This window comes from Heliangelus exortis, chromosome 1 (assembly GCF_036169615.1).
Source record: "Heliangelus exortis chromosome 1, bHelExo1.hap1, whole genome shotgun sequence".
In the NCBI taxonomy this organism is placed as follows: domain Eukaryota; kingdom Metazoa; phylum Chordata; class Aves; order Apodiformes; family Trochilidae; genus Heliangelus; species Heliangelus exortis.
The window spans coordinates 121747370-121764863 of record NC_092422.1 but is presented as its reverse complement, the minus strand read 5'-3'; the positions used below and the strand labels follow the sequence as shown (position 1 = coordinate 121764863).

At 35.4% G+C, this 17494-nt stretch overlaps 1 protein-coding gene across 4 annotated transcripts in view; it reads right to left on the bottom strand.

Moving 5' to 3' along the window:
• The window catches only part of ANKS1B (ankyrin repeat and sterile alpha motif domain containing 1B), a 414385-nt gene that overhangs the window by 362512 nt on the left and 34379 nt on the right, over positions 1 to 17494 (bottom strand). For all 4 annotated transcript variants that reach the window (XM_071764199.1, XM_071764208.1, XM_071764216.1 and 1 more), the window contains exon 2: positions 2205 to 2285. In XM_071764199.1, the coding sequence (XP_071620300.1) occupies positions 2205 to 2285 (81 nt within the window). The remainder of the gene's footprint in view (positions 1 to 2204; positions 2286 to 17494) is intronic.

The window sequence follows — 17494 nt, the reverse complement described above, 5'->3', positions numbered from 1 at the left end:
TCCATCCACATTTTGCTGAATATGGAAACACTGACACCAATTTTGCTACAAATTTAGGGGGTGAGGGGAGGTGGAAGGAGATCAGTGTGACCTATGTTATGACTATAAATTAAGACCCTAACTATAAATTAAGACAGAATGTAAATCCCAAGGCAATAGTTCTACCAATCTTGATGGAATCTCATTTCATTGTCTACTGAAAGAAAAATGTGACAAGACTGAACATTTCCAGGTCAAAAGAAACCAATTTCCTCCAAAAGAAATCATAGAGATACTGCAGTCATCACATCAAAGTTTTGAGGGAGACTTTAAGCTGGATTTTGTTTAAACTGGCAAGCTCAAAGGATGTGAAAACAACAAAGAAAGAGAAACTCCAGAGGGAAGAACCAAAACATCCAGAAAAGTAACTCCCAAGACTTTTTAATATGAGTAAGTTTTGAGAGACTTCTTGTGTTGTAACAGATGGTCTTACAGTAGATCATCTAATGCAGGACAAAGGTACTTGAGTAGTTTGAAAGGTACACAAATCAACGGAAAGAGAAATTGAAATATGTGGGGGGAAAACAACAACAAAAAATCCTCCACAACTGAAATGTATGGATAGTGATATACAACACTTATTAGGAAGAGTCTGTTGCAATATTCAAGCTACAAAACAGTACCTAGGTCTCCTTCATCCTTCAAGAATGCCCTTACCCATCACACTTCTCAAGGGTGAGTCTTTTTTAGTGCTCAGTCAGAACTTTTTCATTTCATAGAAATAAATTTCAGAGAGGAGAAAACTGAGAGTCCTTAGCCCAGTAACATTACTGGGCTAAGTAAAATTACTTAGGGAGACTGAGATTCAAGTCCCTGCCCCAGATATGATTTAATTACTTACATAAAGCAGATTAGTTTCAAAAGCAAAGAGAACTATCCCAGAATAACTAAGAAAAAGGGAATTCATCACACACACAATGATAAAGCAGGGACTTGAACACGAATTCAACAAGTGTCCCAGTCACAAATTATTTGTCAGGTCATTAAGTCTCATGTTCTCATCTTTCCTGAAAATCCTTTGAATCTTTTCCTTTGAAATCTCTCAGGTTCATACTAATACAAAGTATGAAAAATTAAACCCCCAGAAGTTTTCAAAGAACAAGAACTTCTCCTAAGTAGTAAGGCTCTCATGTCAACTGATTATACCCAATATTGATTTTGAGTATCAAGTTTCAAATCCAACAGTGTAAAGCTATTTATTGTTACTTGTAGTGACTAACAAAATTATGACCAACAAAACTGTCCAATTCTCTTGCTGACAGTGCTCCCATTGTAGCACAAGTAATATGACGACTTGGCTAGCAGGTCCTAATCTATCATGATTTCTCATTAAATACTTCATGAGGTATTTCAGTTTACTTTACAGCAGCAGGTATAAATGTAATCTCACTAATTGCTACTTACCCTGTTGCAAGGGTAGAGAGTCACAGAAGCCAGTCACAAAATCCATGCTATTTGGCTTTTGTATATTTTGGGCCTGTATAGTTTATAATGCCAGGATTCACTTGAAATCTCTAGTAGAGTCGTGTTTATACAGCAATATTTTTACTTTGCTGAATTTACAGTCAGTATTAAACATGCTAAAACCATATGTAATTCATTTAAAACCAGCAGTCTTTGCAAGGGCTTGGGCTTCTGTCAGTCAAAAATGTTCAATAGCACAAAAAGCAATCCATAAACTATACAGAAGAGAAAAGTGATTACCTCCCTTTCTAAAAATGGCTGTTTAATAAACTATGCAAAGGATTTGGATCTAATTTTATGGAAGAAAAGTACATGAATGAATGAAACTGAATATTGCAACAGAAGTAAAAGTTTGCAAAATTCACAATATCTAGTTTACCAATATTTTAATTTCTATATTCAAAAGCAGAATGTCCTACATTCACCAAAAGATTAATCTAGAACACAAATTAAGAAACATCCTAGAGAAGGCAAAAATTGAAAAATGAGGAAACCAAACGTACAATTATTACATATTCCTATGCTCTCTTACAGACAGTCCAAAATCACATTAAAGGTAGTGTAAATCACTCTGTTTCAGATGGGTTTTGATCAGGTCCTTACTGTGGACTTCCTGTGAAAATCTCGATGTTATGCTATATATTCTTTAAGTTACACAGTTTAATACCAACCTACATAAAAACTCAACACGAGGCACTTACTTGTGTCCGTTTAAAGCTGCATGATGCAGAGCAGTATAGCCTGAGCTGTCTGTGCAGTTTATATTTGGTCCTCGCCAGATGCTGTAAATAAATCACAATTGCAAAGTTATTTCTTTTTGGCTCAGAAAGTAAAGAAAAGTCAGAAATTTGATGTATAAATAACCTCTGTAGCAAGTGAGATTAAACTTGAAGAGACAAATTATCTTGAACTTAAAATGTCATGTTGCTATCAGTATAATTTATTTATAAAAATAATTTATACATTCCAGTCATGAACTTTATGTAGGGCAATCTCGAAGACTAATAACTATTCTGTCATTTCAATTAGATCTGTCCTTCCAGTATGACTATGGTAATACTGAGGATATAATTTTTGCACTACTTTTTTAAAAAATATATAGTCATTGACTTTAGGTCAGTTACTTTAGATACATACAAAGGTAATATTAGTGAGATCCAATCATGAGACAGTAAATTTACTGGTTTTACTTGGCTTTATATTTAGCTCTGATTTTAACCAATTATATTGTTAAATAAATTTAAGTATATATTAAAAAAAAGTACAATAAATGATGCTTCTCTTTTTCTACCATCTTCCTGTATTTTACTGTATTTGTTTCACAGTCAGCTTCATTATATGTCCAGTGCAATCAGTTTCATGATCTATAATGTTCACAAAATAGTAAAGGTGATTTTTTTATTAAAATTAGAAAAATGGGACTGCTAATACACACCAAAAAAAAACCAAACCTCCAAAAAAACAAAACAGAAAAACCCCACACCAAACCTGAAAGTTGGATACCAGAGACACATTGCATACTTGCATGTTTTTTGCTGACTACATTTGAAGCTAACTGTACCCTTTGAGGAAGCAATTTTCTACTTATTTTTTTTATTCTGTAACAGTTTTCAGTCATTAGTATTACTTCTAGAGCACAAACAAGATTATGAGTCCTGAGTTACAGTCTATTTTTTTCAGCTTCTAATACAGACTGAAACATTCATTGGCAAGCAATATTTTTATTTCACTTCATACCTTAGAATTAAGTGCTGCTGTTTAAAAAAAATAATTTGAAGCTAATAGGCAAAAAGAGTTTTTCATACTGGTATTTTTCATGTTCTACATCAATAAAATGACATGTTGTGCTTAACAAATGCTTTTTAAGAATTCTTTACTACTAAATCTCTATTTTATTACCAATGGAGTACTAGTACTGCAGACTAGTCTGTTTTATTGTGTATATTTGAATGATTAATTAGCTCATAAATTGAAACAGTTGTTTTCCCATAAGTAATACTGCATGCATAAAGTATTACCTGTGTGATACACTGTGTTCTGCAGTAAGATGGCTACCTTACAATCTCCCTGCAATTTAGTATCTTGGAAAAATAGGACTGAAATGTTTTCCTGGGTGTAAAGAAGCAAAAAATGAAGTGGTTTGTTTGGTTTTTTTATCTTCTCAAACATCTACAGATCTTTTATACAGAAGGCAACTTCCAGCTACAAAAGTCACTCTAATCTTTCCAATTAAAATAAACTATTTAGCTTCATGAACTATAGCTCTTCCATAATAGACAGATGTTATTTATGTGGCAAAGACAGGCTGTCCTATCTGATGGAAGGAAAGAAGTCCTTATCTATCAATATTCTGCGCTTCTACATAATACTTTATTAGGTTTTTTCTTATTTATTGGATTTTACTTTCTTCCTTTGATTTGTACCAGCTTACAGGAGAATGAAGTAGAAAACTGAAGTTGTACAGAAAGTAATATTTTAAATATTAAAAGAAATACATAAAGAACCAGAATATTAATTTCCTTGATTTTGTTTGCTTGCTTGGTTTGGTTTGCAGTTGTTAGGATTCGTCTGTTGGTTGTTTTTTCTTTTAAATGCAAGGGATCCATGAGTTCATATATTATTTATGGTGCATTAGGCCTTTAAAAATAATTTAAAAACATAAAAAAACATAGAAAACTACCAAACCCCTGGGTTTTTTCTCCTCTATTTTTCTCCTTTAATCCAAGCACTCTTTATTGCATTGTTGTACTTACTGACTCCAGTCTTAGGAAACATTTGTCAACTGAAACTATACTGATTTTCTTGTTTGTTTTAACTGAAACTTGATTAATGATTATATCAATGTACCTATGTGAAGCTTCTCAGGGCACTGACATTGGTAGATAAAGGACAAAGGAGAGCAAGTAAATCCTGATGACTCAGAAAGATGAGACAGGATGGGCAGACTGATCACTGTCAGCTCCCAAACGGTACCAAAAGCCACGCTCAAAATTAGAATTTGGTTATCAGATGAAAGAACACAGAAGATATGGGCAGGCCTGGGCTGTAGGCATTTCTTTTCCCTTGAGACAGTGCAGAAATCCCTCCCTGGGAGGCCAAGCACAGCTATGGTTTTACAACATCATTTCCTACAAAATGAATACAGGTTCAGTATATACATTGGATATTTATGTTCTAGTCTGACCAAATTTGGATTGGTCAACGTGCAAATATTCTTACACCATAAAAAAGCAACTAATTTCTTAGAAAACTGGGATAGAGAAAATCTAAAGAACTCATCTTTGGCACCATAAACACCTATAATATATGAGGAATTATCAAACACCTTGATTTATCTGAGTGACACTTCAATAGTTACTGTGAAAGCAACAATAGGAAGAACTTGGAACAAAACAAATTACCATTCAGCCTCCGGAAAATAAGATTTTGACAGAATATTAGCAACTTTTTAGAATATGAATATTGAGTGTTCTTAAAAACATGTTTCTCCTAATGCTTTGATTCAGTCCATAATCAACCTTCTTATTTTTACATACATTAGTAAGTTAGGATTTCCATAGGATTTTTACCCTATGTACATCAGTAAATTAGGAAAATCTTTCAATCTCTTAATGAATTTTCTGGATGTAATTAAAGCTACTTTCTGTGCAAAAAAATCAGTATTCAGTCAATAATGAATTAGACCTCTGAACTAAAACAGGATCATCAATTAGATTTTTCCATTATAACTTGTCAAAGTGAGGCATACATAAACTGAAGTTTATTATGCTTCTTACACTGTTGCCAAAAGCTGAAAGACCTTCTTATTGCAGTTTACTCTCACTGTTGACAAAGAATATTGACCTTTTGATTCGTGTCAAATATTAATTGGAAATACTTTTTACTTGGTAATAAAATTAACAGTTTTTCTTTTTTATGAGATGAAGATAATCACATATAAAGAGTAGCATTTGAAAAGTGATATGAAAATGACAGACTAAAGAAAAAGATGGCTAGCTGATTGATTTGTTATTTCGCTATGCTTTTTGCTACATGCAAAAAAAAATAATTGCAAAGTAGCTGTTGTTATACACATATGATCACAAAAGAAAGGAATTCTTAAGTTAATTCGGCTAATCTTCAGCACACAGGTACACTCCTTAGCAACAAAACAAGAACCATGCATGATGGAATAATTTCCTACAGAGATGTACAGACAATGGTGTCCTTGCTTGCATATTTTAGGGTTGAAACCCTGCTGAGAATCATAGAATCATAGAATTGGCTGGGTTGGAAGGGACCTCAGAGATCATCAAGTCCAACCCTTGATCCACTCCCGCTGCAATTCCAGCCCATGGCACTGAGTGCCACATCCAGTCTCTTTTTAAAAACCTCCAGGGATGGAGAATCCACTACTTCCCTGGGCAGTCCATTCCAATGTCTGATCACGCTCTCAGTAAAGAAATTCTTTCTAATGTCCAACCTAAGCCTCCCCTGGCACAACTTGAGACCGTGCCCTCTTGTCTTGCTGAGGGTTGCCTGGGAGAAGAGACCAACCCCCCCCTGGCTACACCCTCCTTTCAGGGAGTTGTAGAGAGTGATGAGGTCTCCCCTGAGCCTCCTCTTCTCCAGGCTGAACAGCCCCAGCTCCCTCAGCCTCTCCTCATAGGATCTGTGCTCGAGTCCCTTCACCAGCCTGGTTGCCCTCCTTTGGACCTGCTCCAGGACCTCAATCTCCTTCCTGAACTGAGGGGCCCAGAACTGGACACAGGACTCAAGGTGTGGTAGAATCCCTTCCCTGGACCTGCTGGCCACGCTGTTCCTGATACAGGCCAGAATGAGTGTTGAGAGAAACTTAGAATCCCCTTACCACTCCTACTCCTCCCTTCACCTTCTTTCCCAGATCTTCAATATCTTTGGAAGCTCTTCCTAGAGACCCTCTGGCTCTTCAGGACTACAGGAGTAAATCTCATCTTGCCAGGTCAGTTTTAATAGGGGAAAATACTAAACTTCACCCTTTTCCCGCTGACATTGGTGGTAAAGACCAAACAACTCAGATAAATCTAATTACTTTATTGTTCCTTGATTACATAGAAAAAATGTATTAGAGGAACTTATGTTGTTTTGAGCCAAATTCTTCAAAAACTTCCATGTTTATTGCTGTTAATCTGACAGGAACACATTGCCTAAAGTTATTAGAGCACATAGCCAAGCTCCTATTTCCATTAGTGATCTGCTACCTTCATATACATTTTCAGTCAGGTATACTGAGCATATAGAAAACATACAGACAATTTTACTGAGTCTTTTGAAAATGCAACTTTTACACAATAACATATATCAGCATTTATTCAGACACAAAATAATAACTTTACTTATTTTGAACAACAGCAAATCACCTCGAATTCTCTATTTTATCCACAAACACATCAAACTGTCATCTTTGTGGCCCTTCTCTGGACTTGTTCCAGCAGATGTATGTCCTTTTTATGTTGCCCTAAACCATACAAATTAATAATTTTCATTCCAATAAATGCGGGGTTTTTTTGCTTTTTACAGATTTCTCTTTGATGGAATCCAATGTTAAATGAGATATATTATCCCATAAAAAGGAGTACTTGTCTTTTTCGTGTATGGTTTACCTATTACTGACACTACTTTGCTGGATTTTAGATCTATTTTCAAATTACTTCAGGGAAAGTAAATTTAAATATTTGCCCTTAGTGACAGTGAAAAAAAACCACAAAAACTTTTAGAAAGGCATTTTAAAGCATAACAAAAATAATAATAAATTATTATATTACATTATATTATATTATATTATATTATATTATATTATATTATATTATATTATATTATATTATATTATATTATATATGTAGTAATAATGATGTAATATGATATAATAATAAAATACTCAAAAGTTGTACATGGAAAATTAACACCAAAAAATGCATTCTATGATTCTTTTTGAGAAAGTGCAACTGTAGCTCTTAAATTGACAAAAGTGGTGATGTCTCAAATAATTCTTAGATCTTTTCACTATTAAAACCAGCAGCTGCATGCAGTAACTTAAATTTTTTAATTCAAAATTAAAATAATATTTTTTAATTTAAAAAGGGCAGAGGCATTATCCATTCAATTAATATTAACTGCATTTTAAAAACTTATTGCCTATATAATTCTAATTGTTTAAGCGCTTTTGTTGTATCACTGTGAGACTTTACAACATTTCATTTTGTAATGTCTTGAATGTGCTTAGCTTGCTTTGACTCCTGATTTTTCATTGTATCAATATAAATAATACAACAAAATTTGTGGTCAAGTAATTCATGGGATTAAGTGTGTTATTCAAGTTCAGTGTCTAAAGCAATTTATGCCACTTGTTTTCTTTAGCTTTGATCTTGGCCATAAATAATGCAAGCCTAGAAAACCACACAACTTCACTGAATTGCCATTTTATTTCCATACTTATTCCATTCAAGTGGTGATTTTTATTTAACATGAAATATTGAATATAGTAAATATTATGAGGGTTTTTTATACATAAACAACATTTACTGATTCTCATACCTAGAGTGGCTCCAATACAAGTAGGTCTCAATCCTACACAGTGGTCTGCTGATGAGGTAGAGTTATGTGCAAGAAACTACTTCCTCCCTCAATAGCTTACATTAAAATTTATCTACCTCTGTGAGAAACTCTAAGTCTATAGGTCTCAGGACTGTTAGCTTGATGTCTGCTAGCAGCTGGATATCATGAATGAATTTCATTGCAAGTGTGCATTGCCTGTTATCAAAACAGATGACAAACATAGATCGTTCTTCCTCTTCCTAGGTGTATGACCAAGTTAATCCAACCAATCTAATTTCAGAAAAAGGACAAGGTTTTACAAGATAGTTACCTGTGCAAGATGTACATGTGTGGCCTATATTATGTAAGTTTATCATTGTGATATAAAATTAGATTGGAACCGAGAGCAGACAATAATTAAAGGTAGATCCAGCCTCCATCTTTCTTTGACAGTGAAGATTTCAAGAGGTAAAGGAAATGTCCCCAAGCAGCATATGTGTAAGATACAAAAATCATCTCAGATATCTGTTCCCTTACTATCAAGGAATTACACACTTCAACTTGGAAACTTGAAGAACAAGTTGGGATATCTAAGAAAGGGGCAGAGAGAGACATGTTTGATTCCTCACTAGGGAGATACAGTAGACATTAACAAAAAATACTATACTACTGGGATGCTTCCAAAGTCTTTATCTGTTATTCCCTCTGCCTGAAATTCAGAAAAGGCTTTCTTCTTGCAGCTACTGTAGAAGCCTCCAGTCTACATACAGCCCCTTTTGAATGTTAACCAAGAACATAAATGTTAAGACAAATTAAAGAAGAGTCATCTGCTCCCATCTAGCCTATCTAAGGTATAATCATCAATTGATCCAGAATCAAAGCATAATCAAAGCATCACGGAATCATCACAGTTGGAAAAGGCCTCTAACATCACTGAGTCCAACTGCCAACCCAGACAAAACCCCACCATGCCCACAAGGCCATGTCCCTAAGGGCCACATCTATGCATTTTTTAAATACTTCCAGGGACAGTAAATCCATCACCCTCCTGGGAAGTCCGTTCCAGTGGCTGTCTACTCTTTCAGTAAAGAAGTTTTTCCTAATACCCAATCTAAAGCTTCCCTGGTGCAACTTCCTATTGTTATTTACTTGGGAAAAGAGGCCAACACCAACCTCACTACAACCTCCTTTCAGGTAGTTGTTGAGAGTGATACATCTCCCCTCAGCCTGCTCTTCTCCAAACTAAACAATCCCAGTTACTTCAGCCTCTCCTCATAGAACTTATTCTCTAGACCCTTCACCAGCTTGGTTTCTCTTCTCTGGATGCACTCCAGCAACACAAGGTCCTTCTTGTACTGAGGGGCCCAAAACTGAACACAGAAGTCCAGGTGAGGCCTCACCAATGCCAAGTACAGGGGCACAATCACTTCCCTGTTCCTGCTGGCCACACTATTTCTGATGCCGGCCAGGATGTTGGCCTTCCTGGCTACCTGGGCATGCTGCTGCCTCATATTCAGTGGGGTGTTAACCAGCACCCCCAGGTCCTTTCCACATGGGCAGATTTCCAGGCCTGCAGCATTATATGGGGTTGCTGTGACCCAACACTTAGCTTTGTAGAACCTCACACAACTGGCCCCAGCCCATCATTCCAGCCTGTCCAGGTCTCTCTGCAAAGCCTTCCTACCCTACAGCAGATCAGCACTTCAAACCAACTTGGTGTGATTTGCAAACTTACTGAGGAAGCACTTGTGGGTTTGCCTTTGAAAACCTGTCTAAGGAATTATATGTGTGGAAATAGTAATACCTATGAAGATGGATATAAACCAGTATAAAAAAGAAAAAAAAATCACAAACTCATGACATCATGAATTTAGCACTACTGTTATGTTTTGTGTCTTCTGTGGCTTCTTTCCTCTGTGAAAAGCTACAACAGTTGCTTAGAAAAAGATCTTTTTTAAAAATATACAAACTGTAGAACCAGGGCCTAAAGTGATAACACATGCATGGAGGTAAAAAGGATAGTTTAAAAAAGCATTTTGTCACAAAGGCATCACGTACAACAATGTAAGACTCAAAATACAGTATTTTACCTGTAATTACATTTTTTCAGGTTTTGTGAAATTTCATAGCTAAATGAACATTGAGATATTTAACCGACTACATCTGCCCTAGACTAAAATTTGGAGTAGGGTGGCAGCATTTAAAAGTATGCAAATAACTTTAGTGCCAAATAGGTAATATAGTATAGTTGCCTATTATCATTCTTGCTATTTCCAACATTACTTATGACTGGAGAAATATGAGGCTAGTACAATCATTAATCCATCTTTCCACCCATTAATCTACAATTTCTGTAGTTGAAAGAACTAAGAAATAGCTGGTTATAAATGACAGAAGGTCAATGTGTATCTGAGAAGAGGTGTAATCCCAAATAGACACACAAGTCCTGTATTTCCAGAAGACCCTTAGCCATGATGAGTCTCACCAGAGTCAATGTGGCCTTATCCTTTGAATAACTTTAGGACAACAGAAGAACTGCAACTGAAGGAAATACAAAAGGCCTTCTAATAGAATATTTTGACAGTTAGGACTTAAAAAGCAACTGTAAAGAAATTTGAGAGGGAAGAAATCACAGAACCTGCATATGAGGACATTGTGATTGTGAAGTACCCAAAGAAGAGGATAGAACAGTAAAGAGATAGATAGAAACTCCACAAAATTTCATATACATAACGTTATATGACAAACATCTCCTGTGTACATCCACAAAGGAACACAAAGCAAAATGTCAAGTGAGAGAATCAAGTAATACTCCAGCTCAGCTGCTCTCAAGCTTACCACAGAAGAACCATCAGCACATTAAAGGCACTCTAAAACTTAGCAGAGCACAGCAGCACAACAGCAGGCAGAAACCAAAATTACGGACATAGAAGAAAGGCACCCTGTTATGGCCCTTCCCAGGACTGTACTGTGAGAACGTCCATCCTGTTTTCCAGGAGTGACAACCATCAAGATGAGGTGATGCTGGAGCACATTTTGGTCTGAAAGGAGTTACTGTCTATGGTTATGGGACACACTGGATTGAGCAATACTTCCTGGAGGACATTTAGAGGAGGAATGAAGGGCAGGGAAAGGTGATTTGGGGAGGAAACAGTGTGAGAAACAGAGGGATAAGGGGATGAAAATTATGTATATAGTTGGCTCTACAGAATAATTATCTGGCAATGTCCTGCACTCAGTTGTACCAAATTCCATCTCTATTTCCCTGTTCTCTGTGGTCCAGCTACCAGCAACTGGGACAGACGATGGTTTAGTGATCCCATGTGTCTGTGTTGCCAGAAGATGGAGCAAAAGAGGGTCTGGGTACCAGAAGCTGGAGTGAAACCATGGGTCCAAAGGCCCATGTGTCCATGGAGCCTGCAACTGTGTGCATGGCAAGTAATTGCTAATGAAGATCAATCTGGACTAGTTGGCAAGTAGGTGAAGGAGCCTGGGAGTCAGCTGTGTCTCCACGTGTCTCTGAGGCTGAGATCGTTCAAGGAGTTGGCTGTCACTTGAGACACGGGGGGAAGTTAAATTTTGCAGACCAAAAGATAAGCAGCAGGCTTCTGCAGAAGCCACACAAAGTATATTGGTTTTGTAGCCAACTTTGAACATGTGCATTAAAAATGCTAGAGAAATACAGTCTTGTATGGCAGACTTAGACCAGTGGGAGGTGTGTTCTAATCTGCAGATTAGACACACTGTGAATGTTTAAGTACATGCAAATTTAGGTACATTCGGTTTAGGAAAGAATCTACCTAGAAAAACATGTTCATGAGTACTCAGTGCCAGCTGAGTACTCAGTTGATTACTTTGTATGGTAAAAACTAAATAAACTAAACCTGAAAACGTCGTCTGAACTAGATGATCTACTAGAAGTAGAAATCAGTTTTCTTGAAGTTTAAATAAATTGTATTTGAAGGTATACTGTTTTATTTTGATAGAGAACCCAGTTATATTAGTTTAAATGTTACAAAACTGAGGTAACACATATAAATGTAATTGAGAAAGTCTGACTTCTTGATGATGTGATGTAAAGGAATAGGGAATAATTTGGACGTGCTTCATTAAAAGAATCTGTCACATATATAACAGGTCGCTTTGCATTTTACCTTTATCTAACCTGCTTTGCTTCATCATTCTTAATGGACTACTTATTTGGAAGTACACTCAATGTGTATGCTGCATAATACTGTAACTATATTCAGAGAGCAGTATGTTCCTGACTAATACTGGTTAGTTTTGGCTTATCCTTGCAGTCAGGACCAATTTTCCTGGTATGGCTAAAAAAAAGAAAGCTTTCATCAGTTATGACAGCAGGCTCCCTCTGTATTCCAGTTGTCTGTAAGGACGGACTGGGGTTTTGCTTAGTTCACAGACAACCTTAGTAACTCCAGCTTGTCCATGATGAGTCAGACAGATACTTGGATCCACTCCACAGTTCTGTCCTTGAGAATCCAGTCATCCTGACAAGAAAAAATGTTAACTCTCATTTGGTATCATCCTGCACAAGAACACTGTGAGAACAGCTAATAACTGAATTATGAAAAGAGTCAGTCCAAAACCAGATCAGCAGGCAGTATCTTTAACAAGTTAAATCATTCATGTTCAAGCAATGTGAACCAGGTTTTTAAAATGCTGTAAATTATATCCCCAGGTACGACTTTATCTGGTGTGAGCAATCTGCATATGGCTGATGCTGAATATCAGTACATCAGGTTAATTCTTCCTATGGAGAGCAAATCCATACCCTATGTATCACGAGTTTGGTTGCCCTACATATATAAGGTAGATGGATTCTAAATATTTATAATAAATCAGACCTGTAGGCTTTGTATAAGATCTATAAATTGATCAAGATCAACCGGGATCAGGGCTTCACTGTATTATGTAATATTAAGCCATACAAGAGACAAACAAAAATAATCAGACATACTTGAGTATAACTTTTTTTCCAGCTTAAATTTATAACACATATATTCATATGTATATACCTATCTTGAACTCTCCATATAAATACATGCTGGGTTCTTTCAACTCTTCCCAGACAGCTCCTATTTAGCGAAATTATATAAACAATAATCATTTTTCTGTAACCACAGAAATGGAAATGGATATTCTGAAGGGTTTTGAAATTCCTTGAATAGCTCATGATTGTAAGATACACTTATATGAATATACCTAAGAACACTGAATTATAGTATAAATCATCAGTATTTTCTTTGGACATTCTCAGACAGATCTCTTTGACTTTTTTAGTAAAAAAAAGATGATACTAAAATCAAAAAAACCCACTCTAATATTTCCCATCTCAGAAACAAACTGAAGCAAAGACACATTTCTCTTTCTCTGAAGAATACCAATATGAAGACATATTTTGTTAGAAGTAATATTCTTTTCGTCACTTTTTTTTCTAATTCAAATGTCCTTCAATTTTTAATAAGAAAAGTCATAGAGTGTTTTTCCAGCGTATATTTTTACAGGTCCAGCATAGCATTACTACCCATCATAAATTCATGCTATTTGAAATTTTTAACACATTCTTATCACAGACAGATAAAGTCAATATTTATTATAAAAGGAGATTTTAAAACCTCTAAATGATTAATTCTGCATCCTAGAATACTTACTGGCAGTTGTTTAAGTGGAATAAAAGTTCCTGAAGCTCTGGCACTGGCAGCAGCACTGGTAGAGTAACAATATATACCACAAATTTTTGAAATATGGATGCTGTTAGAACTATGATCTCATTCCAGAATTGAAGATTATTCATCCTAGAAACCTACCTGAGATGACATTCTTTGCTAAACCTCCAGGAGACACAGAACAGAACTTGCCGTCTACAGAATCTGCAGTTCAGCTGGCTTTAATATCTTGTCCTTCCTAATCTGTGTTTCCTCAAACATGAGTAATTGTATCAGACACTGGAAAAACCGACATCAGAAAAAATACACTATTCCATTTCCTCTTGATTTCTGAAGGCCATATCACACCTCATTCTTAGTTTATGCTGAGATTTGCAAAGGAGATTCAGGAATCAACCTATATTAGAGTCTTAATCCCTGCATCAACAAAATCAATCACCCATATGTCACTCATTTAAATATATGAGAATGTTAACAGATTTAAAAGTTTTACATCTTGCACTTATGTCCACGTGGTATTACAGCAACTATCTACACAATTTCATAACTTTCAGTCCAAAATTCCATATATTCATCTCACAAGAGCAGTTAGCCATCTCCAGTCCTTTTCAACAACCCACCGTAAACTTGAACTAAACTCAGAACAGTGAAAGAGTGCAGCTCCAGCAATTAATTTCCAAAATACAAATCCTGAGATATTAAGGCTCTTGAAGTCTATCAATGACCTATAACATACATCCAACACGTAGACAACATTTTTGCTTTCTGCTAGAATAATTCCTCAATTATTGAGACTCCATAGGCAAGAGAGTATCAGAAGCTTGCAACATTACATTTTTGCAAGATATAAGGTAACTGAAAGGAATCTTGATCAAAATCTGAATTTCAGTAAAAATATTCACTAAATCTGCATTGTATTGATGTTAGAAATATCTATTCAAATCCATTAGCAATTATTGTTTCTCTTCTATTTAAAAATTTTATCAAATGTAGATATGAAATCCAAGACTAAGAGGTTTAAATGACAGAGAAGCTTCTACTACAAAGGAAGATCTGGGTGATGCAGAGTTTCAAACAGCTTCAAAAGAACAAAAAAACCCCACTTATTTCGATATGTGTCTATAAAGTGAACACCATTTCTTAACTCTACAAAAACAATCAAATACTAACAAAGAAACTAAATATTCTTCGTACCTCAAATAGTTCTACTGGGGCATGTTTTCTAGAAAATAATCTACTCTCTTAAGTATTGCAAGTGCTCTGTTCAATTGCAGACCCATGGATTATGAGCTTTTCAGAAATCATACAATAAAAATGCTGAACTTGGGGAAAAACACTTGTTTGAATAATCTTGTCATTTTCATGCTCCTTAAAACAGACCTAATAGTACACGGCACAAAATATGGTTTGGCAGATACCATTATGTAAAATATAAGATTCAGCCACTGAAGGAATAATGTAATGTTCTTGCTGAACTGCCTCGCTGGTGGGAAATATCTGGAAAATCCAAACTTGGGTGCAAATGTTGCTCTCAGTAACACAGCTTTTGAGAAAAACTGGAGCAGAGATCCCAGTTCCACAGTGAGACACCATGCAAAATGATTCATCCCAACTCCCTCTCCATAGAATCTACTATTAGCATCATGGTACCTGCAGGGCTCAAAATAATTACTATGATTTGTTCAGCTGTGTTTAATGCAAATAGTGTTCCTAGCTCTTTATATAATACAGCAATAGAAGAACAATTTTTGACAAAATAACTTAAGTGATAAACTAAATGGAACATGTAAGGATAGACTGGCCTACAACATATACAGGAGAAGTGATACACCACATATGGTTACAAAATGCACTTACGAGTTGGCTGATTACATTTTGTTTTCTTTTTTCATACATATTAATCATAGTTATTTTCTTCTATTACATTAATAGTCATTAAACTTATATAATTTGCAGAGAGGAAGGGATACTTGTTTGTGAAAGCTCTAGAAGGGTGTAGATTTCTAGTGAATGATGAAGATGGCTTGTGATACACATATGGGCTAAGTGCTCTGCAGGCTTCTCAATAGTAACTATTAGGAGATTCCAGACCCAAAACCCCCTGAAAAACAGACTCCTGTTGAATTTACCTTATAGTGAATCCACCTCGAATTTCTATTTTCTCCAATGTTGGAAAGAAAAATTTTTTCTACATCTTATTTTAAGGCACTTTCTTCAAGTAGATTTGATTGCTAGGTCAATCTTGACAGTATAATTATACTGTTAAATGAATAAATTATCATTTCACCATGGGGTGCACAATCTGATATCAAGTAGTAATGTTTTCCTTCAAGTGCTGAGGAAAAAATATTTTCCACCAGCTTGACCAAAAGAATACCTGTAGTACCTGGAATTATATTCAGAAAAAAAAATTAAATATATATATATACTTTATATATATATTTTATCTATATTATATATAGATATATATGTATATATTAAAGAAAAAAAAAATATATATATTTATATATATATAAAACCTTCTAGTGGAATTAAATTTAAAAAGTGACTGAGGCATTACCCAGGAAGGTATTTAATCAAACCAAGACTTTGCTGAAGTCAGCTTTCCTGAGTAGGAAAGCAAAAAATACAGAAACCCAGCAAAAACTATCAAAACCCAGCAAAAAGTACAGAGAAAGAGACTAATTACTTAAATAGTCCTGCTCATGTAATGTCTGACTAGTTACTGGTTCATGGCTGGTCTCCCTTGGTCCCACTATCCAGGCAAAGAACTTCAGATGGTGTGTCTGACACAGCTTAAGTTAGTGCAGTTCCAGGAACATTTCTTTCCCAGTTGGGGGAGAGGGAAAGACAGGTGGAAGATAAATACTGAAAATACACCTCATCACTAGAATATCAATCTCTTCTGGATTTTTGAGAAGCCCTCTGAAAAGAGTCTGAAGAAACCTTACATCTCAAAAGGCATGAGAGCTCATCTCAGTTTTATACGAAATACCTTCATTGATAACACACTTATGATTTAAAAAAAAAAAAAAAAATTCTAACACTGCAGTACTCCTTTAATATTGCAGAGAAACTGAATTAATTGAGGGTTTGTTATTAGCATAAAGAATTGCCAGCCATGACCAAAATAATTCCACATAGACTTTCATCATGTCAGTTCAGAAGAGCTTGAATGCTCAGAAAACTGGTACACATTTTCAATAAAAGAGTAACCAAACAAAACTGAAAGGTTAATTTTTCCTTGGGCACAGCAACAGAATACCAGGATGCATTTTATAGTTGCAGAAATTTAAACTATACCAAATCTACAGCAAACAAATCCCAAGCAAAATTTCAGACCTTTTTGTAAAACAGAAAACTTTAACAGTTCAAAAGTCAATGATGTAATAGATTTTAATTACAATGAAAAACAAATTTTAAGCTAATTGATCATATACTTCTGCAACCTATGAGACAAAAAGTTAATAACAAATTCAGGGCATTAAATAATTTCAGAATGGTTTTGGAGGCTTTTTCAACTTACAAGATGAATTCTACAGCTTCAGTTTTGCAGCCACCATGCTGCCACAAAAATCTTCACCTAAAAATAAACTGATAATGGGTTGTCTCTAAGTTTGCAAACAGATACTGTTTTTCTGATAGGCTTTCATATATCCCCCAGTCACTCTGAGCAATCTAGAATCCATTATGAATTTCCCAGGCAATCACATTTAGTACTGGTGGTACGTGTACTTGTGTCCCATGTAACA